General features: G+C 41.5%; 1 protein-coding gene across 1 annotated transcript in view; it reads right to left on the bottom strand.

The window, feature by feature from the left end:
* Positions 1 to 309: 309 nt before the first annotated feature.
* The window catches only part of LOC112232547 (2-oxoisovalerate dehydrogenase subunit beta, mitochondrial), an 82,428-nt gene continuing 70,445 nt past the window's right edge, over positions 310 to 12,292 (bottom strand). Inside the window, exons 10-11 of the mRNA XM_024399582.2 lie at positions 1,550 to 1,711; positions 310 to 797 (exon numbers count right to left, since the gene is read on the bottom strand). Coding sequence (XP_024255350.1) covers positions 1,571 to 1,711 — 141 coding nt within the window. The 3' untranslated portion in view covers positions 310 to 797; positions 1,550 to 1,570. The remainder of the gene's footprint in view (positions 798 to 1,549; positions 1,712 to 12,292) is intronic.

Raw genomic sequence — 12,292 nt, 5'->3', positions numbered from 1 at the left:
AGCTGAGGGATGGGGTGGGGAAATGTAACCACTCAAATTCATAGAGCTATGGATGCAAGGACCATTATATAAAAATTATAGTAACCATGTTGAGTCTATACAGTGTTTGTTTACATTGACTGTGTTTACAAACATTGGAGTAAAATAAGCTTATATTGTGGGTTTTGATGGGTTATGACAGTTGAACTCATGAGACATTTATAAGATATATTCGTCAAGAATCAATGGGTACATATCATTAATTTCTAAGTTAAAAAAAAATGGATGTAGTTACTTCAGATTGCCCCTTTAAAGTACTGTCAAATATAATGAGGCCGAAGGTCAATTAGTTTATTTTCATTAAAAAAACCACAGGTCCATTATTTTTAGTACAGTCAACTTGATGTCAAACAAAACTAAGATGAGAAAGGCAAAGAGTCATTCAAAGAGTAAAATTAAAACGGGGAAGACTGAGGCAGACACATTCAACTATTATAACAGTCAGTTACTATAGAATAACACTTACTGGTACTCACACTAGTGTTTGTGAAACTGTCTGTGTGGATCTGTTTTACCATTGAAGATAGAAAACGTACAGTAGTAAGAGAGTCGACCAAGAGGACACCTATTCCCCATTTACAGAAAACGTTCACTAAACCAGAAATAACAGTCTGTGCTTGCACAGGGAGGGCCAAGAGCTCCGTCTGGATGCTGCTTCCTGATTGGATGGCCGACAACGTGTATTTTTATGCATGATGTCCATTGGTGAGAACAATGGAGAGAGAGAGCTCGGAGTCTTGGTCCTCCGAGAGGTGGCTCTGGGAAGAATAATGAGAAGAGAAAGGTTCAGTACGTCAGTCCGGATATCTTACTTGACATAGCAGAGGGAGAGAGAGTGAGAGAAAGGCGGGGGTTGACCACTGTCGAATTCAATTTACCATCCCTGTATTGACTTCTTTCCAGGCTCGTTTTTACAACATGGTGCTCAAAACGACACAGGCAATTAAAAAAAGGATTAAACACAGCCGATCGAGGCGAATGACAACAGCGCTCTCCATTTCAAAGTGAATTACTCATCAATTCTGCCACATGTATAGATAATCGTTTGCAATACACAAACTATAAAATAACAGCATGGAGCTACACAAGTTAAATCGAAAACATGAACCATAATCATTAAATCTAGATGGGTTGTCAGTCAGCCATAGTGAGATGTTTGAGGACAATTGCAAGGAGCACAGAGATCAGGATTGCATTCAGTGGGGTGTAATGTTTGATTTTTCAGATAGAAATATATCATGCAGAACAGGCGTGCTCCTCAGTCGTGTCAAAAATGGAATCATGTCAGCTCTACAAAATACATTTCTATTGGCAACGTTTTAGAACATTACGACTCCTGAACGCATAACTGATAAGGCTTCTGATATGATCATTGTTCTTTATCAATCCATGTTAAAAAGTGGTTGGAGGTGAACATATGGTCTTGAATTTTGATCAGATAAAATAAAAAATAAAAAAAAGCTGCACAATTAAACTACAAACCCCAGAGAACTTCCAACGTGGTACTCACCTGGAGATCAGTAGTTGGAGATCAGTAGCTGATCAACTTCTTGACAGCATCGAAGCATTTCCACTTGTCTGGGATGTAGAAGGGTTCGAAGATGTGGGGGAAGGGAGTGTCATAGCCGCAGACTCTAGCGATGGGCGCCTCTAGGTTGAGGAAGCACTCCTCCTGTGGACACACAACAGGGACGTGGTCAGTTTCACTCTCTCTCAGCAGTCACATTACATCTCTCTTGACATGGACGACAGGCTCTGCAGGTGTGTGGGTAATCGTAACAAGTCGTGTTCAATGGGGCTTACGTTGGAAAAATGTAGCAAGAGGAAATTCAGAAGTATTTCTAGTCAGACAAGTTGAAATAGTATGTCCCCGTTTTACTAGGTTTCTATCCTTCTTGTGCCTAAACATGACCCAGTGAATGCAACTCTTTACCTGACTTTGCGGTACACACGAGGCCAGAGTTTTTCATGACCACATTCTCTATGTTCTAGACCTCAGCTGAATCTGGTAATGAATTGTGTGTGTGGCTGTTGAACAAGTTGAGGAGACCAAATATCTTGACGTTACCTTAGATTGGAAACTATCATGGTCAAAACATAAAAGATGGGGAGAGGTCTGTCCGTAATAAAGAGATGCTCTGTTTTTGACACCACACTCCAAAAAGCAAGTTCTGCAGGCTCTAATTTGGTCTAATCTTGATTATTGTCCAGTCGTGTGGTCTAGTGCTGCAAGGAAAGACCTACAGTTGAAGTTTACATACACCGTAACCAAATACATTTAAACTCAGTTTCACAATTCCTGACATTTAATCCCAGTAGAAATTCCCTGTCTTAGGTCAGTTAGGATCACCACTTTATTTTAAGAATGTGAAATATCAGAATAATAGTAGAGAGAACGATTTCTTTCAGCTTTTATTTCTTTCATCACATTCCCAACGGGTCAGAAGTTTACATACACTCAATTAGTATTTGGTAGCATTGCCTTTAAATTCAAACGTCAAACTGGTCAAAGGTTTTGGGTAGCCTTCCACAAGCTTCCCAAAATAAGTTGGGTGAATTTTGGCCCATTCCTCCTGACAGAGCTGGTGTAACTGAGTCAGGTTTGTAGGCCTCCTTGCTTTTGCACACGCTTTTTCAGTTCTGCCCACAAATTGTGTATAGGATTGATTGAGGTCAGGGCTTTGGATGGACACTCCAATACCTTGACTTTGTTGTCCTTAAGCCATTTTGCCACAACTTTGGAAGTATGCTTGGGGTCATTGTCCATTAGGAAGACGCATTTGCAACCAAGCTTTAACTTCCTGACTGATGTCTTGAGATGTTGCTTCAATATATCCACATAATTGTTCTTCCTCATTATGCCATCTTAAAAAAAAGTGCACCAGTACCTCCTGCAGCAAAGCACCCCCTAAACATGATGCTACCACCTCTGTGCTTCATGGTTGGGATGGTGTTCTTCGGCTTGCAAGCCTCCCCTTTTTTCCTCCAAACATAACGATGGTCATTATGGCCAAGCAGTTTTATTTTTGTTTCATTAGATCAGAGAACATTTCTCCAAAAAGTATGGTTTTTGTCTCCATGTGAAGTTGCAAACCGTAGTCTGGCTTTTTTTTAATGGCGTTTTTGGAGCAGTGGCGTGTTCCTTGCTGAGCAGCCTTTCAGGTTATGACGATATAGGACTCGTTTTACTGTGGATATAGATACTTTTGAACCGGTTTCGTCCGGGATCTTAACAAGATCCTTTGCTGTTGTTCTGGGATTGATTTGTACTTTTCTCACAAAAGCACGTTCATCTCTACGAGACAGAACATGTCTCCTTCCTGAGCGGTATGACGGCTGCGTGGTCCCATGATGTTTATACTTGCGTACTATTGTTTGTACAGATGAACATGGTACCTTCAGGCGTTTGGAAATTGCTCCTAAGGATGAACCAGACTTGTGGAGGTCTACAATTGTTTTTCTGAGGTCTTGGCTGATTTCTTTTGATTTGCCTATGATGTCAAGCAAAGAGGCACTGAGATTGAAGGTAGGCCTAGAAATAGATCCACAGGTGCACCTCCAATTGACTGAAACGATGTCAATTAGCCTATCAGAAGCTTCTAAAGCCATGACATCATTTTCTGGAATTGTTCAAACTGTTTTAAGGCACAGTCAACTTAGTGTATGTAAACTTCTGACCCACTGGAATTGTGATACAGTGAATTATAAGTGAAATAATCTGTCTGTAAACAAAAATTACTTGTGTCATGCACAAAGTAGATGTCCTAAACGACTTGCCAAAACTATAGTTTGTTAACAAGATATTTGCGGAGTGGTTGAAAAACGAGTTTTAATGACACCAACCTAAGTGTATGTAAATTTCCTACTTCAACTGTAGTTAAGCTGCAGCTGGCCCAGAACAGAGCCCAGCAAAGCTTTATCTGTTTTTTGAAACCAGCAACACCTCACAGCACAACGCCTCTCCCCTGTTTGACCTAGACAGTTTGTGTATGCACTGTTACATAGGTTACGTGTGCCTTTCCAAGAAAAAATGTATGTAGTTGTGTCCTTGTCTATTAATGCTCTGCGTTATCTAGTGTTTCATGTTTAGTGTCGACCCCAGGAAGAGTAGCTGCTGCTTTTGCAACAGCTAATGGGGATCCTGATTACCTAACACCAGGAAAAACTCCAGGCCCCTGCTCTTGTGCTTGACAGAGAGACAGTGGAGGGGAATCAGTTTCACTGTCATGGCTGTAGCCACAGTAAGACTGGAAATGATTCACTGGAACATTACTACCAGCTTCACTACCACCATCCTTAAAAGTTGGAGACAAATGGCTTATTTCAAATCTCAGCTCAGAGCAGGCCAACGCGCAAAGCTTTGTGTTTTGGCAGCGCTGGAAAACAAGCCATCGCTTATGTCTCTATTGGCTTTTGACCTCCTCCCACAGCATCTGAAAGCAATGGAGGGGCCAATAGCTTCCACAGGAGAGGAGAGCCATCGCTGAGCCAAATTAACCATAGGGTCTTAGTAACTAGCATTCACACACACAGAGACAGACACACCACACATTCACACACCCTCTTAAAATGTGTATGTGATGTGTGCTCACAGCCCACCCAATCAAACCTACACAAGACAAAAATCAGCCACAAACTTGAAAACTGAGACAAAGACGAGTAGGGAGTCGTTGAGCTTGTAGAACAGATTCTGTAGACCCCTAGCTAAACAAGGCTAGCCCTGCTCTGTGGACATCGTGTTGTGTTTGCATGTTTCTGCAGTAATATGTTGTTCCATCTCCTCCAAAACATCTGGCAGGGTTCAGAAGAAATTCAGGCTCCATGAGAAAGCCTTTGTGTGTCTCCTTATTTCATGGGCTGTAAAAACAACAGAGAGCCTGTAGATGCGTGTCGGCTCCACGTCCCCAGTATCATGCCAGGCCCGCCGGGTCTAATTTACAGATATAGCTTTACATTGCCAGCAGCGGCATGTCTCAGGTTGCTTTGATATGTTAAAAAGGAATTGGCAGGCGGACAAAAGGGTCCTCTGGGTCATTAGAGTTTACTGTACCACGCGACGGGAATACATACGCAGTATACATTATTACCACAGTGGTACAACAAAGGTCATACATCAGTGTTACAAGCAATTTGACATGTTTACAACGTACAGGGAAAACGATGGGCTCATGTGTAAGGCTCATGGCCCACTGTAGTGTATCAAAGGGGGGTTGGGGGTGTCATTACTCAGCCCACTACAGGCAGCCCCGCTCTGCCTCGCTAATTAGTGGTGATTAGCTTTAAAAGGATGCCAGCAGTTAGTGCCAGCCAGCATCCCCTCCCCATCCAACCCCACCCCGCCTGCCACTCCATGGCCAAGTGGGCCAAACGGTTTCCGTGGAGAACTCCTTCTGTCTTCTCCAACAGTCTAGGGCAGAGCTGGGAGACTGGACATCATGCATTGTATGTAGAAGACCATAAGTTCGCATATTCTCCCTATTGCACCTAGTTGAGGCAAGAACATGAATCAATTTAGCCTCTAAGGTCAAAATCTTCTAAGTACAAAATTACAGTTTTCACAGTCCTAAAGAACTTGAATAGCTCTTCAACACTTGGAAGGTGGTTGACTTCCTTGATGCAGAACTCTCAGAAAGGACACTCACAATGTCTGGCAGTGGCTAAGGAAAATAAAAAACATTGAGCTGCGACTAATTATATTCTTTGACCAGGTTTCCTTGTCTTGTTGCTCAGTGGGGGCTAGGAGTGTAACAGGCAGACACTTGTGTGGCAGCTGGAGGGGGCCTGCAGTGGACTTCAGTGACAGGATTGACAGCACACTTAATCACGGAGATAAAACTTAAAACAAATGAGATGAGTCTGGTCAGGCCTGCATTTTTGTAGAGTTACATCAGAAGTGTGATAAATCCTGTCAGACTTTTTGAAAGAATGGAAAAATTTAGCATAGGCCATGTAGCCTAGTCCATCTATCCCAATTTACTGTCATGATAGAGGACCCTCCGTGTCTCTAGAGTGCACACAGCATTAAGGGAGAACGTCTCATGAGACAGTCTATGATCCACAGGCAGACAGAAAGACAGTACGAAAGGCTTTTTTTCCTGTAAGATTCCTAACTGTAATCTCCTCGAAATACATTTACTTACTGGAAGCAGGATGGAAAGCAGTCTGGTTGCTTGTCACCACAGCTAAATGGTGATGTGCCACAGAACTCAGATTTCAATCAAATCGCTGTTTATCTTTAGAGAAAACACATCATTATACGCAATCTGACTTAAATGTCTGTATAGAAATATGACAAAATGGCAGAATAAACTATGGACTGCATCTCCCGAGGAGGCAATATAGAAAAATTTAAAAATACCAACTGGCAGAGGTTTAGATTTGCAGTTGCGCATTTTTGTCTCCTGTCACACAGAAAAAGTTTGTCAGCGACAGCCACAGATTGGGGAATTCAGTCACTATTGGATAATTCCAATATTACCAAATGGGACGGCCAACAATGACAAATCACACACTGCCCTCTGGGCACACACTAGCTGAATCCATATTGTGACTTGGAATCAACGTGGAAAATACATTGGATTTGAAATAAGTAATCAACCAGTTCTGTTTTGATCTCATTTGAACCAGCATTGTAAACATTGAAATTAGGGTAAAATTTTCACTTAAATAAATTTACTTAACAACCTGTGAGTCAAGTTACATTAATCTAATTTCAACATAATCATCAGAACTATGTATACTGAAATTGCATTGAAAGTTCCATGTAGAAACATAAAAAATATTATTCATCCTATATTAAATTGGGTGGTTGAAATTATGTTGAATTTCATATGTACTCTGGACATTTTTAGGACTGACCTTCATTAGTAGACTGGTCAATTTTCTGATTGATAGGCTGTCGGTCAACCAGTCGAGCATCACAAATATCGTGCCTTCGGGAAGTATTCAGACCCCTTGACTTTTTCTACATTTTGTTACGTTACAGCCTTATTCTAAATGGATAAAATAAATAAAAATCCTCAGCAATCTAAACACAATACCCCATAGACAAAAGCGAAAACAGTCTTTTAGAAATGCTTGCACATTTATTAAATCTAATAAACAAATACCTTATGTTAAAGGGTCAGAATGCTTATGTAGATGAGACTCGACATTGAGCTCAGGTGCATCTGGTTTCCATTGATCATCCTTGAGATGTTTCTACAACTTGATTGGAGTCCACCTGTGGTAAATTCAATTGATTGGACATGACTGGGAAAGGCACACACTTGTCTATATGAGGTCCCACAATTGACAGCGCATGTCAGAGCAAAAACCAAACCACGAGGTCGAAGGAATTGTCCGTAGAGCTCAGAGACAGGATTGTGTTGTGGCACAGATTTGGGGAAGGCTACCAGAGCTGTCCGGCCAAACTGAGCAATCGGGGAAGAAGGGGCTTGGTCAGGGAGGTGACTAAGAACTCGATGGGGTCAGTGGAGATGGAAGAACCTTCCAGAAAGACAACCATCTCTGCAGCACTCCACCAGCCAGGCCTTTATGGTAGTGTCCAGACAGAAGCCACTCCTCAGTAAAAAAAGGCACATGAGAGCCAGCTTGAAGTTTGCCAAAAGGCACCCAAAGATTCTGACCATGAGGAACAAGATTTTCTGGTCTGATGAAACCAAGATTGAACTGTATACCAAGCGTCAAGTCCGGAGGAAACCTGGCACCACTCCTAAGGTGAAGCACGGTGGTGGCAGCATCATGCTGTGGGGATGTTTTTCAGTGGCAGGGAATGGGGGACTAGCAAGGATTGAGGCAAAGATGAACAGAGCAAAGTACAGAGTACCTTGATGAAAACCTGCTCCAGAGCGCTCAGAACAACGACCCTATGCACACAGCCAAGACAACGCAGGAGTGGCTTCGGGACATGTCTCTGTCCTTGAGACAAGTCCCCCCCCCACCTTTATTTAACCAGGTAGGCCAGTTGAGAACAAGTTCTCATTTACACCTTCGAACTGGCCAAGATAAAGCAAAGCAGTGCGACAAAAACAACCCAGAGTTACACATGGGATAAACAAACAGTCAATAACAGTGTCCTTGAATGGCCCAGACTTGAACCCAATCAAACATTTCTGGAGAGACCTGAAAATAGCTGTGCAGTGACGCTCCCCATCCAACTTGACAGAGCTTGAGAGGATCTGCAGAGAAGAATGGCAGAAACTCCCCAAATACAGGTGTGCCAGGCTTGTAGCGTTATACCCAAGAAGGCTGGCTGTAATCGCTGCCAAAGGTGCTTCAACAAAGCACTGAGTAAAAGGTGTGAATACTTATGAAAATGTCATATTTCAGTTTTATTTTTTATAAATTTGCACAAAGAAAAAACAACAACTGTCTTTGATTGTCATTATGGGGTATTGTGTGTAGATTGATGAAAAAATATATATATATATTTAATACGGCTGTTACATAAAATGTGGAAAAAGTCAAGGGGTTTGACTATTTTCCAAATGCACTGTATATGTGTGTGTGTGTAATATCTCTCTCTATATATATATTTCTAATGGCACACAAGACACCTTGTCTGATTCACGCCTGTCTAAGTGGACTAAACTATTGCAGAGGCCGTGGGGATTGCACACCAGTAGTAAGCCTACATTTACAGTAAATTCCCATCATTTCTAATCTACAATGTTTGTTTGGTTATGGTAATTTATGTTAATGCACTCAATATATTATGACAGTCGTACTGTTCTCATTGTAGGAGTGGACACTGTTTGCAACGAGCACAACCTAGGCTACACTTGTGATTAATAGGTTTTGGTTCATTTCATTTCATTTATGACTTATCAATTTATTAATCGTCTTTTGTTTGGTGTGCTCCTGTCAATCTTGAGAAAGGAAACGCACCTGACTACGTATAGAAGTAGGCCAAGGCTACCTTGCCTGGAAGCAAATGTAGGCCTATAAATGTGCCCAGATCTGGGGATCTGACACCATTTCTGATTGTCTTAACTCACCATCACTGTGAGGCTTCTCAAAAGTTATTTTTTCTTCACCTCTAACAGCAAGTAAACAAAGTCTGTTTTTACATCCATTGAGAATGACAATAGTTCCTCAATGAAGCCTATTTGAAAAATCTTTACAGGGCTCTCCCTTTTGATAACCACTCAGCATGAAAGGGGAAGAAAATGTCATGCTCTGATCGATGGAAACTTCATAAAATAGGCCTTCCTGATTACTTCTTATCGCTTGCCCAAATAGCCTACAGCTGTGTGTCAGGAGCTCACTGGCGTGGGAAACTGAGCGCCCAGAACATTTTATATCATGTTGTAAGTTTGCTAGCACAAGCTTCGGGCTGGACCAAGTTAATAGTTGATACAACGTTTCAAGTTCCTTGCAGACAGACCATGTGTAGCCAATCTGATTTATAGGATATTTATTTTTATCAGGATATTGGCAGTGGTGGAAAAAGTATCCAATTTTCATATGAGTAAAAGTAAAGATACCTTAAAATATGACTCAAGTAAAAGTAAGTCACCCAGTAAAATACTACTTGCATAAAAGTCTTAAAGTATTTGGTTTTAAATGTACTTAAGTATGAAAAGTAAAAGTCAAAATCATTTAAAATATCTTATATTAAGCAAACAAGACAAAACATTTTTTTTAAGGCTAGCCAGGGTCACAGTACAACACTCATAATAATAATTCACCAACAAAAATCTAAGTTAAAGAATAGCAATAAATCAAATCAAACTTTAAATGCACTTTTAAAAAAGTTTGATTTGATTTAGTCTTATTCTTCAACTTCAATTTTTGGTTGAGATGGAGGCATGAATCCAACATAGTAATAACTTGTAGACTACCTTTGAAATCAATCAACCATCCTGCAAATACAAGACAATATCCAAACGTAAAAGTGTTTTATTAATATCATGAATTTGGCATCCTAATTATAGGGCTAATGGTACATTACTAAAAGTATGTGGACACCTGCTCGTCAAACATCTCATTCCAAAATCATGGCATTAATATGGAGTTGGTCCCCTATTTGCTACTATATTAGCCTCCACTCTTCTGGGAAGGCTTTCCACTAGATGTTGGAACTTTTCTGCAGGGATTCACCTACAAGAGCATTAGTGAGGTCTGGCACTGATGTTGGGAGATTAGGCCTGGCTCACAGTTGGTGTTCCAATTAATTCCAAAGGTGTTTGATGGGGTTGAGGTCAGGGCTCTGTGCAGGCCAGTCAGATTCTTCCACACCGATCTTGACCTCTCTCTGTGCACTGGGATATTGTCATGGTGAAACAGGAAAGGGCCACCCCAAATGTTGCCACAAATTTGGAAGCACAAAATTGTCTAGAATGTCATTGAATGCTGTAGCGTTAAGATTTCCCTTCACTGGAACTAAGGGGTCTAGCCCAAACCATGAAAAACAGCCCCAGATCATTATTCCACCTCCACCAAACTTTACAGTTGTCACAATACATTGGGGCAGGTAGCATTTGCCTGGCATCTCCCAAACTCAGATTTGTCCGTTGGATTGCTCGATGGTGAAGAGTGATTCATCACTCCAGAGAACGCGTTTCCACTGCTCCAGAGTCCAATGGCGGCAAGCTTTACACCATCCAGCCGACAATAGGCATTGCGCATGATGATCTTAGGCTTGTGTGCGGCTGCTGGGCCATGGAAACCTATTTCATGAAGCTTCCGACAAACAGTTAGTGCTGACGTTGCTTCCAGAGGCAGTTTGGAACTCTGTAGTGAGTTTTGCAACCGAGGATTGAATACTGTATTTAAAAAAATAAATTTCCAAACATTTCTTAAAACCTGTTTTGCTTTGTCATTATGGGGTATTGTGTGTAGATTGATGTTGTTTGGGGGGACGACGACAATTAAATCCATTTTACGATAAGGCTGTAATGTAACAAAATGTTGAAAAAGTCACAGGGTCTGAATACTTTCAGAATGCACTGTGTGGAGCAGTACATAAGAAAGCAACAGTGAGATCTCACTGCTGGGGTACTTTCCTCTGCCTAGTCTCTCAGCAACGTTTAAACTGTATCGTTGTCAGTCTTACATAGGCCATTTCAACACCGCTCTGACGTTGACAGCAGTCCATAGATTTTTTTCCCCCCCCATCAGTGTTCTTATTTTACTGGGTTTACAAGTAATACATGGTGTGGTCTTTAATTTTTTTTTTTTTAAAGACATCTTGGAAAATCCATTTTGATCTTAAAAGTATTTGTTTATTTGCTTCCATGGTTCCCCGATGAACAAAGGTTTCAGAGGGTTCAAAGACAGCCGCAGTTAGTGGGTTCATCAACACTGGAGGCTTTTAGAGACTGATTAGAGGAGTTAATTATAGACTTCCTGTGTACTGGTACTTAAATATATTACTTACTAAGCACCTTCCTGGAAGGAAAAATGAATCACTGATCATTCTGTTGGAGGTCAAATTTAGGGGAATTCCTTGCAATTTAGATTCAAATCTACCTCTGCAGGTAAAGGATGGACCAGTATGGATGAATTAATACCCAAACTGGCCAAAAAGGGTTTCATGCTAGAATGTGGCCATTCAACCAATCAACTGGCAAAGAGGAGAACATGGAGCGATAACTCATGTCCATACTCTACCACAGCCTGTATACTATCCAATTTTACTTTCCTCAGTGTGTGAAGCTTAACAGGGCTCTTCCATAAACACATCCCTCTGAAGGCAATTGGTGTATCCTGTGAGGGAGAGAGACAGAGGGTATCCAGCCATGGTTTTACAGTGGAAGAAGGTGCAGGAAAACAAGGCCTGAGGAAACAAACCAGCTATATTTTTTTTCTTTTTTTAACCAGGAAGGGCTGATTGAGATTTGAAATCTCTTTTTCTTGAGTGTCCTGGACTCGTTAAATGACCTGACAGGCAAACAAGGGTTCTGCTTCTGATTCGGAAGGCAATTATGTCAGAGAACCGCAGGCTTTCAACTTTGACCAACCCCAACTGGGCCGGAATGGAAGACCGACCAGTAGTACCACAACTCAGCGATGTGCGTTGGGTTGGAGTTTGATGCGGGACTCCGCGCCATTCCCATTACACAAATAAAGGAAGGAACTTGGCAGAGCAACCAGAGTGGATGATTCCAACACGTCTGAAAGCTGTGATAGGTCAACAGCAAAGGTTACGGGACCAAAGGCAGTGTATAATTAAAACAATAAGGGCCGAGGGTGTGTGGTATATACCACAGCTAAGGGCTGTTCTTAAGCAAGACATAACTATCGCTAT

This window comes from Oncorhynchus tshawytscha, linkage group LG03, assembly GCF_018296145.1.
Source record: "Oncorhynchus tshawytscha isolate Ot180627B linkage group LG03, Otsh_v2.0, whole genome shotgun sequence".
In the NCBI taxonomy this organism is placed as follows: domain Eukaryota; kingdom Metazoa; phylum Chordata; class Actinopteri; order Salmoniformes; family Salmonidae; genus Oncorhynchus; species Oncorhynchus tshawytscha.
This window is presented reverse-complemented; position numbering and strand designations above follow the sequence as displayed.